This window comes from Diplotaxodon limnothrissa, linkage group LG23 (assembly GCF_057381915.1).
Source record: "Diplotaxodon limnothrissa isolate DT_005_m linkage group LG23, D_limnothrissa_male_GT1.1, whole genome shotgun sequence".
Classification (NCBI taxonomy): domain Eukaryota; kingdom Metazoa; phylum Chordata; class Actinopteri; order Cichliformes; family Cichlidae; genus Diplotaxodon; species Diplotaxodon limnothrissa.
In genome coordinates, this window is record NC_140617.1 from 20,263,409 (window position 1) to 20,286,937 (window position 23,529).

General features: G+C 38.8%; 3 protein-coding genes across 3 annotated transcripts; 1 reads left to right on the forward strand and 2 right to left on the reverse strand.

Annotated features, from left to right (window-relative positions):
• Positions 1 to 812: 812 nt before the first annotated feature.
• creg1 (cellular repressor of E1A-stimulated genes 1) lies at positions 813 to 8,447 on the reverse strand. Its single transcript, XM_085347522.1, has 5 exons — positions 8,101 to 8,447; positions 5,936 to 6,055; positions 5,745 to 5,858; positions 1,796 to 1,884; positions 813 to 1,661 (listed from the first exon to the last, which is right to left on the reverse strand). Exons 1-4 carry the CDS (start codon positions 8,395 to 8,397, stop codon positions 1,798 to 1,800), a joined length of 618 nt encoding a protein of 205 aa, XP_085203648.1. The 5' UTR covers positions 8,398 to 8,447; the 3' UTR covers positions 813 to 1,661; positions 1,796 to 1,797.
• A 611-nt stretch (positions 8,448 to 9,058) lies between these two features.
• Positions 9,059 to 14,239, reverse strand: setdb2 (SET domain bifurcated histone lysine methyltransferase 2). The gene is made up of 12 exons (XM_085347521.1): positions 14,203 to 14,239; positions 13,479 to 13,592; positions 13,294 to 13,398; positions 13,037 to 13,218; positions 11,935 to 12,213; positions 11,516 to 11,844; positions 11,216 to 11,385; positions 10,898 to 11,142; positions 10,514 to 10,562; positions 10,284 to 10,438; positions 9,328 to 9,416; positions 9,059 to 9,242 (listed from the first exon to the last, which is right to left on the reverse strand). The coding sequence occupies exons 1-12, from the start codon at positions 14,237 to 14,239 to the stop codon at positions 9,059 to 9,061; spliced, it is 1,938 nt and encodes a 645-aa protein (XP_085203647.1).
• Positions 14,240 to 16,433: 2,194 nt separating this feature from the next.
• On the forward strand, positions 16,434 to 21,911 carry LOC146607936 (uncharacterized). The gene is made up of 9 exons (XM_085348366.1): positions 16,434 to 16,494; positions 17,053 to 17,266; positions 19,240 to 19,362; positions 19,460 to 19,692; positions 19,772 to 19,909; positions 19,987 to 20,174; positions 20,717 to 20,796; positions 20,899 to 20,982; positions 21,670 to 21,911. The coding sequence occupies exons 2-9, from the start codon at positions 17,080 to 17,082 to the stop codon at positions 21,813 to 21,815; spliced, it is 1,179 nt and encodes a 392-aa protein (XP_085204492.1). The 5' UTR covers positions 16,434 to 16,494; positions 17,053 to 17,079; the 3' UTR covers positions 21,816 to 21,911.
• Positions 21,912 to 23,529: the final 1,618 nt, after the last annotated feature.

The window sequence follows — 23,529 nt, forward strand, 5'->3', positions numbered from 1 at the left end:
ATTATAATCTATATAGTGGATATAAGAGATCTAAGAGGATCTGTTGTCCTCTGAATGCTGAATATTTTTAAAAATATACATCTTGGTGATGGTGTTAAAACCATGAGTGATAGGTAAGTGGTAGATGTGGCCAAAAATCCTGGTTTTTGCTCCATTCTGACTTTCATGTTAACATAATTAACTCAGTGAAGCTCATGTTTCATTCAGAGACCACAAACTCATTAAAGAGTCAGAGATTAAGATGCTCTTACTGTCATTTACTTTCCATTTTATTTACTTCTCATTTATTGTTTAAAAATATTAAGCGATTAAATTGGGTTATGTGGATAAAATAATGCAAATAAACATCAAACCACAACCATTCAAAATAAAATAAAAAAAACTAATTATGCATTGAAAATGAATGAAGATAAATAAAATAAGTACATACAGCTGACAATAAGTTGGTGAAGTAAGTCTAAATGTGTTAAAAAACAAAAACAAATAAAACACAAAACAGATGAGGAGGCTTTAATACAAATCTTTATTTTTCTTCCAAAAAAATAAAATTTCACAGCAAACACTTACAGCTGTTATTCAGCTTGAAGAAACAGCAGGTCATAATGTTATTAATAAAGTTATGTTTAAGGCAAATAATCAAAGCTCCTCCCCTTTCAGCAATGCCTAAATAAGCCATGTTTGCAACAAAGGAAAGTCCCGCCTATAAGGAGCCTAGTTATTATTATTCTAAACAAGAAGCATGAAGGAGGATCTGGGGTTATTTGATTCACTAATATCTAAAAACAAAATAAAGATTTTCTTTTAGCATATAAAAAAACTCTACTACATCACCCACAAGTAATAAACAGCCTGTTACTGGCAAAGACTCAAGGGAAATGTAGTTAGTGTGGTTACTGATGTCTCCTGCTGTTTCATTAAAAATGATTTGTGTTCCATAAAGTGCTATTTGTGGATTTACAAAGTACATTATGTGCAATTCTTTTCAAACTGCACATTTAAATCGGTTAGTTAAACAGCATCCAGGTCAAAGGTCAAATACAAAAGTTGATGCTCAGAAAAAGATTTGTTCTGTTTTAAAGTGGTGCTAAAGTTTGCCTACAAACATATATTCCATTAAAAATTTTCCTATACAAGTATTTATCGATTTAATCCTCCTCTGGACTGGCAGCTTTAACTTTTCAGCGTGACGTCTCCCTCTGCTGGTCAAACTCCACCAACACACTTGGCTTTTTAATAATGTTTAAATCTGCAAAACAACAATAGTCTTTTCAAACACCTGAGCACACACACATTCACAGAGTCATTTGAAATCTTTTTAAGTGAATCAAAGGAAAGAGGAGATTAAAATGTAACACTGACTTCTGATGCCTGAATGTCATCGAGTGTTTCAGCTGCAGGAAAGAAAAGCTCCAAACGCAACAATTTAAGTCTGAGTTAAAGACAACTTCTGTGTTTAGGACACTTCATCTGATTTTGTTTGCCTGTTTTCAGAAACAGAAGCTTTCAAATCTAAAATTAAGAATAAAGCAGGCATGATGTAAATGACGTGGATTCAGCGGTTGGATAAATTCATGGATTCGTAGCAGATTAATCGGCGTGTAACTCCTGAGGAGGATTTTGCATCTCGTACATTCTGGTTGCGGGGTTCGCAGGTTCGAATCCTGAACAGAATAAAAAACAAAATGAGCAGAAAAATTAACAAGACGATGGTTTAACTGCACATCTTTAAACGGAGGCGTGGTGTCAGCTCCAGCAGGAAGTGATGGACTACAAACAGAACAGTAGGACTACAAACCATCAGTGGTGCTTCCTGTACGGCGTTGCCTGGAAATACTCATCAGGAGTGACGGTCTTCACCCCGCCAAAGTAATCCAACACCCACACCTGAAACACAAGGAAGGAGGACCAGCCTGCTGACTTCATGTCACATGATTGGCTGAGAGCAGCACAGGTGTGCACTCAGGACTACAAGTGCTACAGTAATGATAGAGCTAGTATTACAAGGTGTGTGATGCTGGAGTACCTGTAGTATTAGTGGTATTATTATAATTTTTAATAATAGTACTATGGCAGTGTCTTTCTAGTATTATAAATAGCTCAGTTATGCTTTTGTATCAGTAATATTATTACTGTAAATTTTCTGGTATTACTAGTTTCAAGTTTTAATGTCAAGTACAGATAAACCGAGTAGCCACATTTAGCCATAATGAAATTCTTTGGCTCGTGTCCTCAGCTTTACATGAGCATACAGAAGTGCGCAGAAGTGTGAGTTAAATGTGTGTGTTAAATTAAGAAGAAAATAACAGAAAATTTAAGAGAATTGAAGTCAAGTTGATATTTATAGTTTGTGTGACAGTATTTATAGGTTGAATTACTACTGAGTTACTGCTAGTGGCAGGTGGTAGTACTTCTATTATTAGAAGTATTGTGTACTACCTGTATCTGTGTGGTGTTTTAGTGTTAGTAGTATTATCCATCATTATTATACCATCATTATGATAGTGTAGTATTATAATATATACTTATAATATATATTGAGTTGTTTTAAACAAGTAGTATCATGGATTTAAAGTGGATTATTATATCAGTACTGATATTTGTGTCATGTTTTAAAATGACAACAGCATAACAGAAGCATGAGTGTACTGCACGTTCACATTTAACTTGTATTATTATAGTGGAAACATTCAACAGTATTTATAGTATTATTAGAAATATTAGTAGTACTTATACTTATTATATCTCTAACAATGAACATGTAGTAGTACTGTGGGATTGTTTCAAAGCATTCATAGCAGGTCAAGTTCAGTAATTATCTGAACTTGAACTGACTTGAACTATTATGTTTTAGTATTATGTATTATGTTGTAGTATTTAGTATTTATTTATTTATTGTCATTGTCAAGAACAATGAAATTGCGTTTGGGGCTTCCATACAACCCAAAAAAAAGAAGAAAATAATAAATACCCCTTAAAACCCAAGTGTACATATTTAACCCAGTGTGACTCCAATGCAATAAGACAATCCTTAGCAATAATGTTCGTAGAAATTCAGACAAAGACCTGAGAAACATGACAAAATACAACAATGCAACCCATTCAATATTATTGTACTGTGAGATATGATATCAGATATGATAGTTATCTATTTAAGAAAGAGGGGGGGGGGGGGGGGGGGGGGGGCAGGAGGGGGAAGAGAATAAAGATATGATGCACCAATGCAGACCAGTTCATTGCTATTAAGAAGTTGGATATGGTTATTGTCCGTGAGAGGGGGGCAGAGAGTTCAGGAGCCTCACAGCCTGTGGATACAGGCTGTTGGCCAGTCTGGATGTTCTGGCCTGTATAGACCTGTACCTTCTCCCTGAGGGCAGCAGATGGAAAAGGTGGCGCGCAGGGTGATGTTGGTCCCGCAGGATACTTTGCAGTACTACTGTGGTATTATGTTGTAGTATTTGCAGTACTACAGTGGTATTATGTTGTAGTATTTGCAGTACTACAGTGGTATTATGTTGTAGTATTTGCTGTACTACAGTGGTATTATGTTGTAGTATTTGCTGTACTACAGTGGTATTATGTTGTAGTATTTGCAGTACTACAGTGGTATTATGTTGTAGTATTTGCTGTACTACAGTGGTATTATGTTGTAGTATTTGCAGTACTACAGTGGTATTATGTTGTAGTATTTGCAGTACTACAGTGGTATTATGTTGTAGTATTTGCAGTACTACTGTGGTATTATGTTGTAGTATTTGCTGTACTACAGTGGTATTATGTTGTAGTATTTGCTGTACTACAGTGGTATTATGTTGTAGTATTTGCAGTGCTACAGTGGTATTATGTTGTAGTATTTGCTGTACTACAGTGGTATTATGTTGTAGTATTTGCAGTACTACTGTGGTATTATGTTGTAGTATTTGCAGTACTACAGTGGTATTATGTTGTAGTATTTGCTGTACTACAGTGGTATTATGTTGTAGTATTTGCTGTACTACAGTGGTATTATGTTGTAGTATTTGCAGTACTACTGTGGTATTATGTTGTAGTATTTGCAGTACTACAGTGGTATTATGTTGTAGTATTTGCAGTACTACTGTGGTATTATGTTGTAGTATTTGCAGTACTACAGTGGTATTATGTTGTAGTATTTGCAGTACTACTGTGGTATTATGTTGTAGTATTTGCAGTACTACAGTGGTATTATGTTGTAGTATTTGCTGTACTACAGTGGTATTATGTTGTAGTATTTGCAGTACTACAGTGGTATTATGTTGTAGTATTTGCTGTACTACAGTGGTATTATGTTGTAGTATTTGCAGTACTACAGTGGTATTATGTTGTAGTATTTGCAGTACTACAGTGGTATTATGTTGTAGTATTTGCTGTCCTACAGTGGTATTATGTTGTACTATTTGCAGTACTACAGTGGTATTATGTTGTAGTATTTACAGTACTACAGTGGTATTATGTTGTAGTATTTGCTGTACTACAGTGGTATTATGTTGTAGTATTTGCAGTACTACAGTGGTATTATGTTGTAGTATTTGCTGTACTACAGTGGTATTATGTTGTAGTATTTGCAGTACTACTGTGGTATTATGTTGTAGTATTTGCAGTACTACAGTGGTATTATGTTGTAGTATTTGCTGTACTACAGTGGTATTATGTTGTAGTATTTGCAGTACTACTGTGGTATTATGTTGTAGTATTTGCTGTACTACAGTGGTATTATGTTGTAGTATTTGCAGTACTACAGTGGTATTATGTTGTAGTATTTGCTGTACTACAGTGGTATTATGTTGTAGTATTTGCAGTACTACAGTGGTATTATGTTGTAGTATTTGCAGTACTACTGTGGTATTATGTTGTAGTATTTGCAGTACTAATGTGGTATTATGTTGTAGTATTTGCTGTACTACAGTGGTATTATGTTGTACTATTTGCAGTACTACTGTGGTATTATGTTGTAGTATTTGCAGTACTACTGTGGTATTATGTTGTAGTATTTGCAGTACTACTGTGGTATTAGGTTGTAGTATTTGCAGTAGTACTGTGGTATTAGGTTGTAGTATTTGCAGTAGTACTGTGGTATTATGTTGTAGTATTTGCAGTACTACTGTGGTATTATGTTGTAGTATTTGCTGTACTACTGTGGTATTATGTTGTAGTATTTGCTGTACTACTGTGGTATTATGTTGTAGTATTTGCTGTACTACTGTGGTATTATGTTGTAGTATTTGCTGTACTACTGTGGTATTATGTTGTAGTATTTGCAGTACTACTGTGGTATTATGTTGTAGTATTTGCTGTACTACTGTGGTATTATGTTGTAGTATTTGCAGTACTACTGTGGTATTATGTTGTAGTATTTGCAGTACTACTGTGGTATTATGTTGTAGTATTTGCTGTACTACAGTGGTATTATGTTGTACTATTTGCAGTACTACTGTGGTATTAGGTTGTAGTATTTGCTGTACTACAGTGGTATTATGTTGTAGTATTTGCTGTACTACAGTGGTATTATGTTGTAGTATTTGCAGTACTACTGTGGTATTATGTTGTAGTATTTGCCGTACTACTGTGGTATTATGTTGTAGTATTTGCCGTACTACTGTGGTATTAGGTTGTAGTATTTGCAGTAGTACTGTGGTATTATGTTGTAGTATTTGCCGTACTACTGTGGTATTAGGTTGTAGTATTTGCAGTAGTACTGTGGTATTAGGTTGTAGTATTTGCAGTAGTACCTGTGTGATGTTGAACTTGGCGAAGAACCAGTTGTGGTCGCTCGGCCACTCGATCATCTCGGGGTGACGAGTGAACAGCGCTTTCTTTGCAAACTCCGCCTCTGTCCCGTTCACCTGAACCACAGCAGGAGGAGGTGATCATGTGACGGGTCCGAACTGATCATGTGTGAAACACAGGTGTGTGTACATACCTCCTGTACAGATCCAGACAGGATGATGTGAGCACAGAGCGGACTCTGAGGGTCAAAGCTCTGCTGCCTGCAGTAATCAGTCTGAGCCAGAGACATGGACAGAGACGCCACAGGGCTCACCTGCATCAATACACACAGCACAGGTAACACACGCATACACACATCTTATAGCATTATTAAAACGTATACTTTTAATTAATTAGTTGTGTCCAATTCTTATTTAATGCTATATTTTTCTTAAAATTAAAATATTTATTTATTTATTTGTTTATCTTTTTTTAATTTAGGCATTTCATCCTCCATATACAGACAAATAATATCTAAATATGAGAATCATTAATCATTTTATATGTCTGGGACAAAAATCTGCAATTTGAACCATTAAAACCTGCTTGAATATGTCCCAAAAAATCATTGGACATCCTCTTCCTTCCCTGAAGGACCTGTACAGCACTCGCTGTCTCAAGAGGGCACGCAGCATCCTACGGGACGGTACACGCCCAGGACACCGGGTGTTTAAGCTGCTGCCGTCTGGCAGGAGGTTCAGGCTGCTGAGGTCCCGAACAAATAGACTCAAGGACAGCTTTTACAACAGGGCAATAGCCCTGATCAATGCAAATAGCTGACCTGACTGGCTACCTGGACTTTTTTTGGGGGGGGGGAGGTAACAACAGTAACAATAATAATATTTATATTTATAAGAAGGTGCAATAACAATTAATGTGCATTAATAACAGTGTGCAATACAAATACACTTATTCTTCTTTTTTATTACTAAGTTATTATACTATGTTGTGTTGTTTGTGTTGTGTTGTGATGTTTCGTATCGGGTCGTGTTGTGTTATATGTAGTGTATGTAGTATGTATGTGTAGGACAGTTTTCCAATTTCATTGTACTATTGTACTATGTATGACTGTGCAATGACAATAAAGAGTTATCTTATCTTATCTTATCTTGAAGAAGTGAGAAAGAAACTGAGGTCATTAAAACTGGAGGTACTAAAAATAAATATTTAATCCTGAGAAAATGACTTTTTAGCTCAAACAAACTTTATAACCTTCTGCAAGACAATAAAAAGCTGCTGCTCTGTTTAATTTTGATAACTTCCTGTAATAAAGCAAACTTTAACAAAGCTGAACTTCATTTAAACCTGTTTTCTGTGTCGTTTCAGCAGATTTCAAGCACTCGTTTCTTCTTCTGTGGTCTCAACTTCTGCTTTGACATGTGACTGACAACTGCTGAGTCACTGTCAGGAAAATATGCTGAGTCATGCTGCACTTACATCACAGTTTATGTAAAATGCAGTTTTATAAACTCAACTATTCATGATTTTATATCTCAGCATAACTTCACATTATTTCACATAACTTCAAATAACCTTTAAAATGAAAGTCTGAATATTAAAATGTTAAAAAAAAAAATTACCTTAAATGCACAAAATAATGTTAATGATACATTTCTTCCCCATGGGAAAGAAAATCATCATTAACATTATTTTGTGAACTAAAAATTTCAATTAAAAAAAACTATATATTTTAGTAAAATAGAAAAGATAAAGAAGATACAAAAAACCCCAAAACAAATTAAAGAACATTAAATCAGGCTATTTATACCTTTTTATTTCATTTTTTTAAAATCAATAAAATTCTAAATATTTTTATCTATTTTTTATCTTTCCGTTTTTGTAAATGCATTTTAGACCTTGGCAGTTTTGCTCTTCTATATGTCAGGAGTATTAAAATAAATATTCTTGATGTGTTTGCAATAATTCTGCAGTAGCATTTTAAAAACAGTGCTAATCACTACAAACATTTACATAAGCGTGTTGTTAGTAAATATTGTGTTTACCAAGTTCCACACTTTTGTTTTGTATAGAATAAGTTACTGACAGCTGATGGCTTTTTAAAGCAGAAGATCACTAAAGTCAAATGTTATTTAATTTTACGCTTTATCGCTCCAGAACCTGTAACATTGAACTTTAATGGCTTTCACGGTAAAATCAAAGGTTTTCTTAATGGAGTTCTGAACGAGAAGCAGTGCCTTTTACAGCAACACAGCGCAGATACAGAGAGTGTCGAGTACACTAAATTCTAGTTTGTAAACTGACTTCTGAACAGGAAGGCTCAGTTCCTGTTTTAATACTGATATCCTGGGTCAGGCTCACCTCCAGGTCCTGCACGGAGATCTCCATGCGGGTCAGGTACATGTAAGGCACCCCGGAGCCCGAGCCCCTTGGCCCGTCGCTCACCGAGAAGACATTAGAGAACGGCTGGCCCACCACCGGTTTGTGGGTGGAGATGGTGGCCATGGAGGCCCAGTCCACCTGGTGCGCAACGAAGCGCGCGACCCGGGCCACCTGGTCATGAGGCGGGATGTGGAACCGGGACGCACCGGACAGGGAAAGGGAGGCCAAGGAGAGGCCGAGGAGGAAGACACGCACAGCCCGCCACAGAGATCTCATCTTTGGCTCGAATGTATGGTGGAGAGTCGGTGAAGACCGAGAGAGGCGATATAAACAATACCGAATATCCGGTCTGAAATTTCATAATAAAAGCATTGCTGGGCTACAACCGAAAGTCCGCAACCAAAAGCTGGAGTGTCCAAGTGACTTTTCAGAAATAATGGAAATATTAGGAATAAATTACAAACAAATGTAAAAAAAAAAAAAAAAAACTGCCATAAATGATAAATTCAGTTGCATATATACATATTTTTTTAAATAAAGGCTGTAATAAATACATTCCGACATTTATATACAATTTCAAATCCCCCACAGAGCTGCACCAATAGTAAACCATTTACTCATGTTGAAGGTTTTCAAAGCAACGTTTATTATTGCTTAAAAATGAACACAGAACTTTGACACTTTGGGCACCAGTTTCAGGAGAAAAGTTGTACTGGCTGTTTGAACATTAAATCCATGGTAGTGTCAAAATAAAATGACCAAAGTAGAGATACAAAAAATAAAAGCTCAAACACAGAAAAAGGGTTCTCAAAATTAAAGCCTTCCCAATAATAAAGACTTGAAAAACTTTCAGAGTAAAATAGCTGAACTTTTATTTTCTTTTTAGGAAAAAAACCCTCTAAATACCAAAACTGTTACTAACAAACTGTATGGAGGATCACTTGGCCTCCATTGCTATGTGACCTTCAACCTCACAAACTTCACATAGGTTCTCCTCGATGGTGAATCTCCCATGACAATTGTCGCTTTCGCAGAGACAAGACACTTCCTGTTTTTGCAGTGAATCGATCTGGACGTTGGCAGAGTAGTCCCAGGTGAGCTCAGTGCCAGCCACTACGGCCCTACAGCAAGAAAACAAAGAGGACAATTATTAAAATGACCACTAATAATAACCCACATTAACGTCCTCTCAGTTCTCTTCCTCACCTGCTGGTGAAGAAGGCAACGACGGGGAAGGCGGGGTCGTGGGAGTCGATGAAGACATTCTGGATGAAAAGGTTCGGCTGGCAGCTGTGCTGTGGGCGGGGTTAGAGATCACATGATATCAATAATAATAACAATAATAATAATAATAATAATAATAATAATAAACAAGAAGAAGATTTCTTCTTCATTAGCATAAAAAATATATAAACTATGAACTAAAAGGGGGAAAATTCCACAATTTAAACTAAGCAGTTAATATTTTGAAAATAACTACAAACTATAAAGGAAATGTCCAAAAATGCTTTGGAGAAAAATGTACAAGCAAAAACAAAAGACACATTTTTTTAATTCTTTAGAAAGTTTTAAAGATGCAAAAAAATCTTGTGAACAAGATTAACACAATGAAAAGTATAAAGAAAATATTAGAAACACACACACACACACAATCACACACATATATATAACATTTTGAAATTACTAATGAAATTAAAAAAATGTTTTGTTTAAAAGTTTTAAATTGTCTAAAGAAATCGTGTGAAACCGTTTATAAAATACAGTTATAAAACGTCAGATATGTCAAACTTAACTCATTCTTCTTGCTTCCTCCACTTCTGTACCATTGATTCATTAATGTTGAATTCTCTGGCAGCTGCTCTATTCCCATGTTGTTGCAGTATATTAATGACTAACCTCGTATTGTGGATGGATTATCTCAGTTGTTCTCCTGACTGAAGTTTGTTCTGTTTACAGCATCCTGCCATGCGATTGCATTTGTCTCTAACCATCGGGAACCCTCATGTTAACTTTCATCAAGTGAAAAAAAGTTAGCGTTCATCCTCCAGGTTCACTGTGTTTATGTTATGCTAACATAGCTGTGTCCCTAGTGATCATGTAGCACATCATTACATACTAGCTAGTCCAACTTCAGCATCATGTTCCTGATCAGCTGGACTCACGTTGATGAAGCGGCTCACGTTTCCCTCCTTGCTTGCGTCCACAAAACAAACTTCGTCCACCTTCGCTGCTCTCTTTAAGCTCATGCTCGCCTTTGTACCATTCACACCAGCGCTCTCCGACATTGATGCCACCTTCTCGTCTTGCTCTTGATCACCTGACACACAGTAGCCAATTGTTTACCAGCTGTGTTAATGTATCATTTGTGTGTTTTGTGTGAGTCATTACTGACCTGATGAAGGAGATGTCGGCTGCAGACCTCCAACCAGCACCGCCTGAATCTGACAGAAGAAAATAGAAGCCTTTTACTTTGAACTAAAGATCATGAAGGCACAAAAATACATTTTAATCAAATAATTAGAGGAAATATTCAAAGGAATGCAGGACACACAAATGATTTAAAATAAACAATAATTCTTTTAAAAATCAGGTCACAAAATATTCAAAGGAAAAAATAAAAATATGTAAATTGAAAACCTATAATGTCCATACAAATACAAATGAAAAATATTTACAATATAATAAAATGTGTATAGAAATATTGGAATTAGAATATGTAAAAAATTATTCTGAAAATAAAAAAAACTTTACAGTAAAGTAAACGAGCCTAACAAACCTCTTCTTGGTCTGTGGTGCTGGAGCCGCTGTCGGAGGGTCTCTGAATCACAGGGACATGCAAAAGAGGTGAGGTAGGCGGAGACACAGGCGGGGGCGTTTCCAACACATTGCGTCGGCCCTCCAGCACAGGTGGGGCCAGCCACTCCGTGACGACCTCCACCTCATCGTCAGACGGCAGGTCGGACCTCGTCAACTTTGGCGGCGGTGGTTCGGTGGGATTCAGGACCCTCTGCAGCACCACACCTGGACACAGATGAGAGGACGAGTTTACAGACCGTGGCTTGGACGGAGCCACTGAACGCTGAGCCACACTCACCTGCGTAAATGCACACAAAGGTCCCACGGTCCAGGTCGTCACGGCAACGCACCCCCCAGCCACGGTTCTCAGTCTGGAAGACCTGGAGTCGGACTCTGATGCCTCTCTGGACGAGACGGTTCTGGCAGAGAGATCGGTCACAGCCGCACCACGGGCCACACTCAAAGAGCCTGAAGATTGATCACCATGGTAACACTTTGTCAGCAAATCAGTGAATCAGTTAATGATCAATACTTCCACTGGGAAACCTAAAGCTCCTGCTTTAGCTCCTTTTGAAAAACCTCTACTTGTTCACCTCACCCTGATGGGTTGGCCTGTAACAGCCTGTGATGGCGATAGTGGCGCTCTCCAGAAGTCAAGGCCATGCAGGCGCAGCGCTTTGCATCACTGCAGCCATCTGTGCAGTCACAGCAGGCCTTGAACAGCTTTGGGCCGCGGCTCAGGAAGCAGCCATGTGGCCAGCGGTCCTTCCTGTAGCGGAATTCAGCAGGCCGGGAGCCACCGTCCCCGACGCACAGCTCCACCGGTATTGGCTCCGCCCCTCGGCTCAGGTCCTGTTCAGGCTGCCGAAGGCCCCCTGGTGAAGGAGGGTCCAACCGCACGGAGGGGTTAAAGGTGAAGAAATCAACCTGCAGGAGGAAAACTGACCCACTTTAAAGACCTGAAGGAGGAATATACAGAGAGACACTGAACACAGCAAAAAAAAATCATCTATTGACCTGCAGGATGTCATAGCTCTCTGTAGCCTCCAGAAAAAGCATTACGTTGTCATGGTTACGGAGGCTCAGCCCACATGGTGCCTTGTAGATGACGTCCCAGTTTCCTACGTCTTCCTGCTCCTGGTCCCCGTGGTCCCAAAGCACGCCCTCTTTGGCGGGTGAAATCAGTGGCATGGCGGTCAGCCTCTTGAAGCCGCAGAGCAACGGGATCTTCAGCGGGTTCTGGCCCCAGAATAGCGGCGTGGACTGAGTCATGCTCGGCAAACAGGGCAGGCAGGACTGTAAAGCGAAAAACAGCTCACGTTATCAGGATTTTAAATATTCAAATATTCAGGAATTTAAAAGAAAGCCTTTGGCTACGAACTGTAAATGATCACTGTTAAATTAAATGCCCCCAGTCTGGTATAGGGACTGACTATGACAGTTTCTTCTTTTTTTTAAAAAAAGTCATGAATTAGATACTGGACATTATCAAGTTGCTTTAACCTCCTAGGACCTGCCGTCCACATATGTGGACGTCACATTTTGGGTTATTTAGACCAAAATACTAAATTTTGCTCAACAATGGTCTGATATCCACTTACGAGGACATTATACTGCTACTGTTCTATCGAAATTTTAAGCAAATATCCTCATATGTGGCTCTCATTTTTCTTAGAAACAAAAACCAGGTAAAAAAAAAATCTGGTAATTCTTTGTTTTTACATTCATTAGGTCCCAATATGCCCAGATATCAAAGAGAAATTAAAAGTTTATTAATTAAAAGAAATTAAGAGTTTGGATCTTAGGAGGTTAATGCTTCTTCTCAGGATAAAAGCCCCAAGTTACTTACAGGAACGTATAAGGATGCTCTGAAGTTCTGAAGTATATCAGATTTCTAAATTAAAAAAACTATTTGATAGATTTCAGATAATTACAAGGATCAGGTTTTCAACATATTCAAGATTCTGGGTAAAAACTAAAAGGGATCAACGTGTTTTCAGGCTGTTAGATTATCAAGATTCAGAATAAAAGCACCATATAAATGAAAGAAACTTTTTGAGATCAAATTAGGCAAAATAAATTCTCGGGCTGATTCTGAATGACATCAATGTGTGTTTACCTTGGAGCAGGTGTGGAGGTGGTACTGCAGCTGGACAGGCACGAGGGGAGGCAGCAGCTCCTCTCTGCCAGCAGGAGACGCTGTTGGACTGGATAACCCATTAAAAGGAGGCAAGAAGGATGAAGAGGAGGAGCAAGAGGATGAAGGGCTGTGTTGGAGGATGTCAGCTGGCAGCAGCTCTTCTGGGGAGGAATAAACACTCAGCAATAGTCGGACTCAAACACAACAGCGAAGCCTTGAGATTTACCGGGGTTTACCTGAGCCAATGACCACCTGAACCACCGAGCTGTCCTGGTCCTGGAGGGAGGCCAAGGAGGAGGAGCAGTCCAGATGCTCTAGCAGCTTGAAGGCCTGGACATACTCTGAGAGAAGACAGAGAGTAAAGATCAGGATAGGAAGATTGCCAGAGTCCCGCTCGCTCGCATCAGACATGGATCAGAACCTTTATCTGTGGTTCCACTCCTCTTCAGAACTGCCTTCAGGTGCTCCAGGTACTTGAAAACCACATCGAAGACCTGATCCACATCCTCATTGTTCCAGAATGCCTTGGCCTTCTCTGGAAAAAATAAATCGGGACAAATGATCGTATCAGAAGCATAAAAAATGTGTAAATAAATAATCTGGACCCCCAACTACTGAACCTGGACCAGATTAACTGATAAAATAACCAATAAATGTCTCTGTATGCACATTTAACCTAACTCTCAGCACGTAAAAACAGGGAAAATGTGATATTTCATCTAAACCTCATCAGAGCAGTTATCCATTACAAAAAAGAAAAGACAAGAAAACAAACCCCATAACCTGGACCCCTTAAATCTGGCCTAGACCCCACAGACTGTATAAACCTACTAACAAAGGGGGGGAAATTATAGTTTTAACTCCCCCCCCCCATACAAAGGTGTCTAGATTAAATCCAGATAACCCGGGTTTGTTGGATGTGGACTAGGACAGTGTAAACAGACTCTTGCTGATTTGAAACTAGCTTTCAGCCGTTGTATTGTACCTAAACCACACTCTCGCATTTCCTTGTGTGTGTCTAACAGGAAAGCTCTGAGGCTAATGTAGCATTAGCCCGGTTAAACCTGGGTTAGCTGTCTGTGCAGTGCTCTGCACCTCTGAACCCCCGTTATCCGCTTCGGTTCCGTTTGTACTTCAGTTCTTACCGACATATTCCGGATCTAGCGGCTCCCCCGTTTCCATTGCACATTAGCCTGCTAGCACTAAGCTAACAATAAATAAGCTCGCGAGCTCACCGCTAACTTCTAGGTAACAGGTGACCGCGGGTGCAGACGGACCTGCAGTTTGACTACCAAATAAGTCAAAAGCAGCAGTTCAAATTAAACCCGAACACCAGCCAGCTCCATGTGAACCCAGTAGGTTTATTCATTCATGTAAGCGGCTAGTCCGGTCGTTGCTTTTTGCTAACGACTGTGACTAACAGCAGACAATACATTGAACCTTCTGTTAACACTTCTTAAAGCATTGCAAGAGGTATTTATAGTTCAACAAGACCACACAACCCTGGCATCACGCAGTATAAACACTCCTGTCTTAACCGTTTAAAGTTTTTGAGCTTACGTGCCCCCTATCGGCCACCGTACTAAGACTTCAGGGTTTCAGCTCCCTGTTTTATGTCTGGCAGGAATTTCGAAAGCCCTTATGTAGACGTTATTTAAGTTTAAGTAACAGCAGACAGAAGGTCACTCACATATAAACACACAGAGCACATGAATATGTGACTATAACAGCCATTATTAGCATGTTAGCAGTGGTCCTTGTATACTTACAAAAGTACATGATTTCAGTCACTAAATACTCAGAGTGGTAAAACTAGTTACATTTGCACTGCCGCAAAAGACTCTCATATACCTGCAAAGCAGCAACAGAAGCTCCATTCTGCAATTACAATCTACACATAGATCCTACCCATGAACCTGACAATAATCCATGCACAAAATACTAAAACATGCTGTACATCTGCTGTGTAGATCACACCTGCACTGGGACAAAATGTAAACTGAGCTGTTGTATTATTTAAATAAAACAGCTCCTGAAAAGCCCACAAAAATGAAATTTTTCGCTTGTTCCAGCTTCCTGACAACCAAACTGCAAGTGCCAGATGTAGCAGGTAAAGAAAAGTTGTAAATCCACTAGCTTGAACTGATTTTGTTCACACGTTTCTTTTATTTCAGAGTCCCATGCAACCCCAACCCATTGATTCTGGGAAACACACACACACACACACACACACACACACACACACACACACACACACACACACACACACACACACACACACACACAAAACATACAAAACAAAGGGGAAGTGACACAATTGAGTCACGTGAAAGCACCATGGGTGGACCAGAGGTCAGTCCTCTTTCATATATTTTGTATTTTTCCAGTCTTTGCTGACTGTGCACAAGGCTTTATCTGTTGCCTTTGTAACACTTTATTACATCCTTGAACATTAAGTTAAAGATGGTCACCCTCATTTAGCAGTTCAAACAATATGTTTAAAACCTGCTTTTTCAGCTTTAGGAATATTGGTAACAGGGTGGCCCCAGTAATAACATATCTTATAAAGTACCTTTCATTCTCGAGGAGAACCGATCTAATTGTTTGATGGTGTATTATTTGTTTTTATTGCATACATTTAAAAAAAATCAAACAAGCTGTTTATTTATTTAAAAAAATCAAGCCCAAATTGTTCTCCAAATGTAGAATGACATAGAAATTAAATATTAAACATATATAAACACTCATGCTGTTATCAGAGACAGACAGCCCTGAATATAACCTGTTAGAATTCAGGAACAGCAGATTTGCAGATGGGAAAATACTTTAAAGCGTTATTTTGGATAAAAAAAAAATCAACAAACCCTTGAGCTATTTCCATCAGATTCGACTGATAAGTTATTTTAGACAATGCCTGTCATTAACAGCCCAGATAAGTGCCAGGAGGTATTTGTAAATGGTTTGTCCTAGGCGTTTTTAAACTTCTGTGTTGGTTCTTCTGATAAAGTCATGATGTAATAGTTCAATAAATCAAATTTTAGGTTTTTACGGGGTTAGTGATCAGACTACACATGTATTTACCGGGCTTTTGCCTGTTTTCAGACTGCCTGCAAGTCCTAATTCAGGGCAGCAGATACGTAGAGCGGTTTTTATGTATTGACCTCCACCGGCCTCCGTACTGAGCAAGCAGTTATAAAATGTCAATATAAACAAATCCCAAATCGTCCAAAAGGACATTTTTATAAAACCCGTCAGTTTTATTTGAGGTGTCAGGATAAACGCAGGCTAATTGGAGCTGTTTTAAAATAAATATTTGATTTATTTATTTATTTTATATCTGCCGCTGCTGTCCCACACTTCCTGTTCAGTTTTGTAACGATGTGATAACAACTTATGCAAGTTCAGCGTGAGAATCAATTGGAGCAAAGAGCGCAGAGGTGAGCAGCTTCAGTCTTTACTGATCCACTTTAACACAACATCATGTTTAATGCGTTCAGCCTGATTAAAAATAATCCGTGTCTGAGGGTGATGACTCGACAGGTAAGGACAGGTGTATAAAGCTTCATCTGGAAGCTGAGTGTAACGCATTGATGTCAGCTCACACTGAGCAATCACTGGAGGGAGATTAATGGGAAAGAAAACATTTTTTTAAACAGTTTTTATCCTGAAATGTTCGAGTCTTTGTAAATGTCCAGAAAATTATTTATTAATCGTTTATTTAAGAAATCTTTAAATGTAAATTTGAATGAAGGATTGATCAACTAACCACAGCAGCTGTTTTTTTTAACAGAAGTAAATAATCTATTTATTAGTTTACTGTTTAATTATTAGATTTTGTTTAACATTTGGGAATTTTGCTTGTTATTATTAGTATTACTGAATTTCTTTTGGCTTGTTTTTGTTGTACATGTTGAGTTCATGTTGTTTCGTTTACTGTTGTTTTCTGTTGTCCATAAGATATCTGTACACTGACTGTAAACTCTCCTCACATTAAGGTCACAGGTCATCTCCCCTGAGCCAAGATGTCTGCGATGCGGCGGTCAGTGAGCGAAGCATTCTGGGCGATGTGTGCAGCAGACTCCATGTCTATGCCGGTCCACTGGTACTATGACATCAACGACATCAGGAGGGACTTCGGTGGCTGGATATCAGGCTTCAACTCGCCTCCTGAGCGTCACCCGTCCAGTAATCTCACCCTCTCCAACACAGGTAAGAAGTCATTGGAGAGGTGCTTTTGACCTGCATTGTTTGTAATGACCAGCAGGGGGAGACTCCTGCAAGAAGTCTAACTCTATACGTCTATGAAAAAAATTGCTGAGTTTACAGTCTGAGTGTTGGTTTAAATGTAGAAGTTAAATAAAAGAATATCCTAAAAAGATGTTACATTTATAAATAAAAATGGGTTGTCAGTGAAAATGAATTTAAGGCAGATTTTTTTATTATGCTATTTTCCAATTAGCATGTTTATATTATATAACATAATCTTTATTACACTTAAGTTAATCTAAAAATATGTAGTATAGTAAAAGAAATGTAAAAATATTTTTGGTACATTTTTTACCCAGCAACTGGTCCATGTGTTTCTTATCTGTCGATGTGTGTCTGCCGATATGAATCCGATGTAGTTCATTTTATCAACAAAATCAACAAAACTGTTTTTTTTAAATATCCTGCTGCATTTGTTTTAAAAAACAAAACACTAAAGCTATTCTGTTATATGCACTACAGCCAAAACATTTCATAGTTCAGCAATACTGATCAATCTAATTTACTTAAACCTACACCATCCTCCCTATTCTTGTATTCTAAACAGTACGTAGCAGAAATATTAAACAACCTAACTAATAGGGTTCCAAACTCCTAGCAAAACTAATAGGAAACCACCCCCCACCTTCTGCCTAATGATGCTTAATCAGCGTAATCTGCTTTAATTCAATGCACGTGTAAAACAAATGCATAGAAATAAATTATTTTTCTACAATATTTAAATAGATTCAACAACTTTCTTCAACAGAAAGATGTGCAGACTGCACAGATGGTATCTTCCCAAAGGAAAAGGTACTATAGCTTAGCAGGGGTAAATTAGAGTTAATAGTTACTATATACAATAGTGGATTTCTATACATTTTACGTCAGATGAAAACTTTAATTGTAAGATTCAGATAATTATTTATTAAAAGCTAGACATGAGAATAAGAAAGAAAAGTATTTCTTTGTGCCCCCCTTTACCTGTTAATGCCCTACTTGGCCCCCTGGCAAAACTTTGCTAGACCCGCCCCTGCACAGTTACCAGCTGTCAGCTACGTAAAAAAGGATGCTGGTGTAGAAAGTAAATTCTAACAACAGCTTATCAAGCTTAAATGTGCTGCTGTTGTTTATCCACTGGTTTCCTCTTTCTGGTGCAAAGTGGGCGAACAAACAAACTGGAGAAACGGGACTTGCGACAGAAAAACCGATCAGCTGATCATTGATCAGTTTCATGATTGAAGTAGCAACAGGAGAGGGAGGGAGAGAAGAAGAGGCAGTCGCTCCATATATCGGTTGTTAAGCTTATCGTGGGAATGCTTTACAAACATTCAGAGATGAACTTACACACTTGCTTTACTCCTCTGGGATAACTTTCTCAGAGATAAAATACCGATTTGGTAACGAGGCTCCAAATGCTCAGCCAGACCACCGACAGGTCTCACATGCCACAGCCACTCTATCACGTGACGCACACTGCTCCGACGTGCTAAAGTTATGAGCTGAGTTACGCCATGTCGCAAGTTTTGTGAAGTGCTTTTGTGATAATTAATGGATCGGATTACATTTTTTATTTCTCTCCGATATCCGATCCAGTAATTTAGGTCAGTATCAGACCGATACATAATATGGGATCGGTCCATCTCTAGTTTAAACTAAAAAAGCAGAAACCTCCCTCCTACTGATGCTGGCAAAGCATCACTCAGTGTGGGAAAAATACTTTTAAAAGAACTCTGAACCTGAAGATGAGAACTGCTCATCCAAATGAACTCAGATTTGGCACTCAACTCAAATCCCTAGAAATACACCTCCCAAATATGAAGAAGATCGGATGAACCGGTGTTGAGACAGACAAACAGAAGAGGACCAAGGACACAGCCTTGAGGAGCTCCATCCTGATTAATCCTGCTGTTTTTAACCTCTCTGTCATTTTGCAGCTGGCAGTGGTCGCACCAACTGGTCTTCTGGTGCGAAGCGAGCCAATGTGGTCGGCAGCGTCATTCTCCATGATAAGCTGGAGTTGTGGAACTCCTCAAGTGGATCGATCCACTATCACCGAGGTACTGCCGCCCTATACTACAGTTCACTGTTTTTCCTTCGTTTTGTTGTTTGTTTCTATTTTTGTTGTGTCCATGTTCTTTCTCTGTGGTCTTCAAGGTCTTCAGGCAGGTGACAACACGCTGAACATCCTCTGCTCCCTTCGAGTGGCTCGGACACTTGTCTCCAGAGGTTTTGTGGACGTCTCTCAGCCGGATGCTCGAGCTGCTGTTCTGTCAGACTACGTCCACTTCCTGACCACACCCGGTTCACACAAGGACACCTACGCTGAATCCTTCCACCGCTCATTCTTTGCTGACTGGCAGGAGAGCAAACCGACCTCGCCACATGAAGTAGGACAGAAGCAGTTGACCCCTATGCTGTAACATGCCACATCTGGAGTGTTTCAACAATTTACTTGCTGTTTTCCAGGTTCTGAAGTTTGCAGAGGAACGCTCCGGGATGAAAACGAGCTCTCCGTTCCCTGACTGCCAGCTAGATGCCATTGGCTGCCTTCCCATGATCCTTCCTTTCATCCTTCTGTCTGCCTCAGCCAATGAGGAGCGAGCCGTAAGCGAACACAAATCAACAACATAAGAAACAGTCTCAGATAGCAACATGTGACCTTTAACCTACTCTGTCCTCAGGTTTCAGCAGCGGTGGAGTTCGTAAAGCTCACCCATCCTCACCCCAACGTGCCCGAGTACGTGACGATCTACAGCCGGGCACTGCACGCGGTACTGGGCGGGGCCAGTGTCCGTGAGCAGGCTGAGCAAGCTCTGAGGAGACTGGATGCCTGGGACGCCTGCCAGAGCTTCAGTCGCAAGGTGGCCAAGTGAGATTTTGTAAACATATCTAACACTTCCTTTAGATGTTTCAGAATAAGAGTTGAGTCTAACCACTCGGTACTTTCTTTTGGCCCCTGGAAAACTTTTACTTTGAAGCATCTGAGCAGCATTTGGTTTTTGACAATTTCTTATTAAAATATTTATTAGAATTTTAGGTTGGCTGCCAGAGACCGCTTCCTGTATGCATTTAGAAGTAAAAGTCTTTCAGAATAAACAGGGATTTGAGCTCTTTGAGACCCGGAACAGCTTTAAAGGAGTACTTTAACATTTTTCCTGTATTTCAGGATTTGCTAAAATGTTGAGAATTAAGTAATGCTTCCTGTGCAGGCGTTCACATTAAAAGCCTACAACAAGTGTATTCTTTATGACACTCATAATCACACTTCCTGCAGTTCATTCACAACAAAAGTCTACAGTAAAAAGCCCTTTTTTATTAGCTGTCCAACACTTTCTGCAGACTTCCTTTAGACTAAATGCTTGGTTAGGAAGCAGCGTCTGTGTGTAAAAGGTTATCCGTAATGTTTTTTAGGTTTTCTGTGTCCTCTGAGGAGAGACTGAAGGTCCATCAGAGCGCTGTGAACTACCTTGGTATGGCCTGCTACAACAAAGGTCAGAATCCGACCAATAACCTTTCTTTTACCTCACTGGCTGGTAAAACTTAAGATCATTGTTTTTAGATGCTTGTCTTTCCTGCTTGTGTTGCACAAACAGGTGCTCTGTCCAGCCTGTTCTACCTGGCCCACGAGTTTCATGATGACCCCAAAGGAGGAATCCTGGCAAACACCAACTGTGGAGGTAAAATTTAAACATGCTGGTTTGCACTCAGGCTCCTGTTGGTTAAATCTTTGCCCAGGTGTGGCTTATGCGGTCAAGCAGAAGCCACAGAACAAGTGTTTGGTTTTTTTTATGTATTTCTGTTTTTATATTACTGTGAAACACTTTGTGTTTTTATCCTGTGATGAGTGCTATATAAAAAAAATGAATAGAATATTAATATTAATTAAATTATTCAGAGTCTTTATGTAGGTATGAAACAGCAATGTATTGCAACTTAAAAGAGGATCAAAAACTCCACTGCTTCCTGTTTGCAAACTTGATGAGTCCACATTCAAACTTTTGTTTTTAGCGAATTAAAGTCTATAAATATACAAATCTAAATAAAAAACTGAAAAGTAATTAGTGCAGTATGTGGTTTCTGTGAGTCTTTATACTATTATTATTATTATTATTATTATTATTATTTCTCTTTCATTAATATAAAAGCAGTGTCCATACAAGCTGTTAACAAAAGTCTATCCTTCCATCACACTCGGTGTCAGTCAGACTAACTCAGTAGAAACCTCCTGCTGATAGCTGAGCGATGGGCTAATTTTGACTTTTAATAATTTCATTTTTTAATTTCATGGTCTGCTTGATGACTTGCATGTATGACATCAGTGCTGTGTTTGTTCTTATTTTCGTTTTGTTTGGTTCTGACTTCAGGTGAGAACTGTAACCGTGGAGCGGCGCTCGGGGCCTTGCTGGGGGCCGGAGGCGCCCACACAGGAAATTGCATCCTACAGGAGTGGAAGGATGACCTAAGAGATGCTCAGGAATTTATCCCTGACATCCTGAAGGACATTGTTTAAGAAGATCATTGACCCCTGGAGGAAAGAAGAGGAACAGAAATCGCACAGCACTGTAACTTTAAAAACTCCACCGCTTCCTGTTTACAAACTTGATGACTCCACATTCAAACTTTTTATTTTTAAAGAATAAACTCTTTATCACATGTGTTTTATTTTTATGGGAAAAAAAGAGCAAACTTGAACTTGAAATGTAGCAATGAACTGTTTACGTTACATATTTATTATTTGCCTTGCCATCATTTCACCTGCAGCCTTTAAATGATCAAATCAAAAAATATGTGTTTTTGCTCACATGGAAAAAATAAACTAAATGATTCAATGAGTGTGATTTTTGATTTAATAAAAGAATGTAATATATGTACTGGCTTGTATAATAACTCTATGGACCTTTTTAAAATTTTATCCTCAGTAAGAAAAGTAAGTAAATATAACTGATAGTTAACAGTTTTATTAATTAATATCAGGCTTAGATATGGGTTTATGCTTTAAATCAAATGTAAAAATAATATCGATGTAAGATGTTCATAGTGGAGATATTTGGTAAAATCAAGCATCAGCCTCCAGGCAGACATGCACTGAATGTCCAATTTTACAGCAAAGATAAACACGTTACAAAAATATTTCTTTATCCGGTTGTTCAGTGATGACGTGACGAATCCTACTTCCGGGTCTAAAGTAGTCTGCGTTTAATATGGCTTTTGTGTTGTTAACATGTTTAATGTTTTGTATTTTCTTCTATTTGATCTCAAAAAGCTCCTAAAACAGTCAGTGATCCCTGTTGACCTCCCTCGGCTTTTATTACCGCTAATCATTTATTTAAGCTCAGTTTTTAAAACCTTAGGATGTAACTACAGCCCAGCCCATGAATGACTAACCTCGTATTGAGGATGGATTATCTCAGTTGTTCTCCTGGCTGAAGTTTGGTCCTTTTACAGCATCCTGCCATGCGATTACATTTGTTCCTGACCACCGAGAACACTCACGTTAACTTTTATCGAGTGGGAAAAAAGTTAGCTTGTTTATATTATGCTAACATAGCTGTGTTGCTAGCGGTCACGTAGCACATCATTATATACCAGCTAGCCCAACTTCAGTAACCCTACAAACGTCACTGCTGTTTAGTTTTCTGTCTTCATTTATGCTGGAAGTGATAACAGAGCTGTACGTTTTAATTTGTTTCCAAAACCCCGCAGTCAGGACATGCTATATTGTATTTAGATAGAAGCTAGCGAGCTAACTCCCTGCTAACTTCTAACTCCGTTAAATGTCATAAATTCCGTTTTCATGGATGCCTGGATGTTAAACTCAATTGTTACACCTGGTAGAGCAGAACACTGATCATTTTATTAAAGATGAAAGACTTTAGACAGTTTTTCAACTCTCAGTAATGCCATAGTGATCGTTTGATATATGGACCTGCAGCGGAGTTTAGACCCAGACACGGCTAGTGACGTCAGACTGAACAACCGGATAGCTAATTCGTCCCTTCCTAACAGGTGGATGCGGTTGAATTTTCTAATAACTGACCTGTTTAAATTGTATTGAGGCTCAGAGTTTGTATTAGTCCGAGATATCAGGCTAATGGTGGTTAGCTGTCTGCTAAGCTTCATCTCAGCATTTCTGAACTGAACCTCCGGCCTTTTTGTAAATGGCTGTACCTACTCTACAGTGCACTCAAAGCACTTTATACAACTTGTATTGTTGACACTGAACA

Coding starts and splice junctions, on each gene's coding strand:
- setdb2 (XM_085347521.1), bottom strand. CDS start 14,239: ATGGAAACGGGGGAGCCGCTAGATCCGGAATATGTCG. Junction 13,219..13,293: donor TCAGGTGGTCATTGGCTCAG/GTAAACCCCGGT, acceptor ATTCCTCCCCAG/AAGAGCTGCTGCCAGCTGAC. Junction 10,439..10,513: donor GCCGACATCTCCTTCATCAG/GTCAGTAATGAC, acceptor ACTGTGTGTCAG/GTGATCAAGAGCAAGACGAG.
- creg1 (XM_085347522.1), bottom strand. CDS start 8,397: ATGAGATCTCTGTGGCGGGCTGTGCGTGTCTTCCTCCTCGGCCTCTCC. Junction 6,056..8,100: donor TCTCCGTGCAGGACCTGGAG/GTGAGCCTGACC, acceptor GTATTGATGCAG/GTGAGCCCTGTGGCGTCTCT. Junction 5,859..5,935: donor TGTCTGGATCTGTACAGGAG/GTATGTACACAC, acceptor GCTGTGGTTCAG/GTGAACGGGACAGAGGCGGA.
- LOC146607936 (XM_085348366.1), top strand. CDS start 17,080: ATGTCTGCGATGCGGCGGTCAGTGAGCGAAGCATTCTGGGCGATGTGT. Junction 17,267..19,239: donor TCTCACCCTCTCCAACACAG/GTAAGAAGTCAT, acceptor GTCATTTTGCAG/CTGGCAGTGGTCGCACCAAC. Junction 20,175..20,716: donor TTCAGTCGCAAGGTGGCCAA/GTGAGATTTTGT, acceptor AATGTTTTTTAG/GTTTTCTGTGTCCTCTGAGG.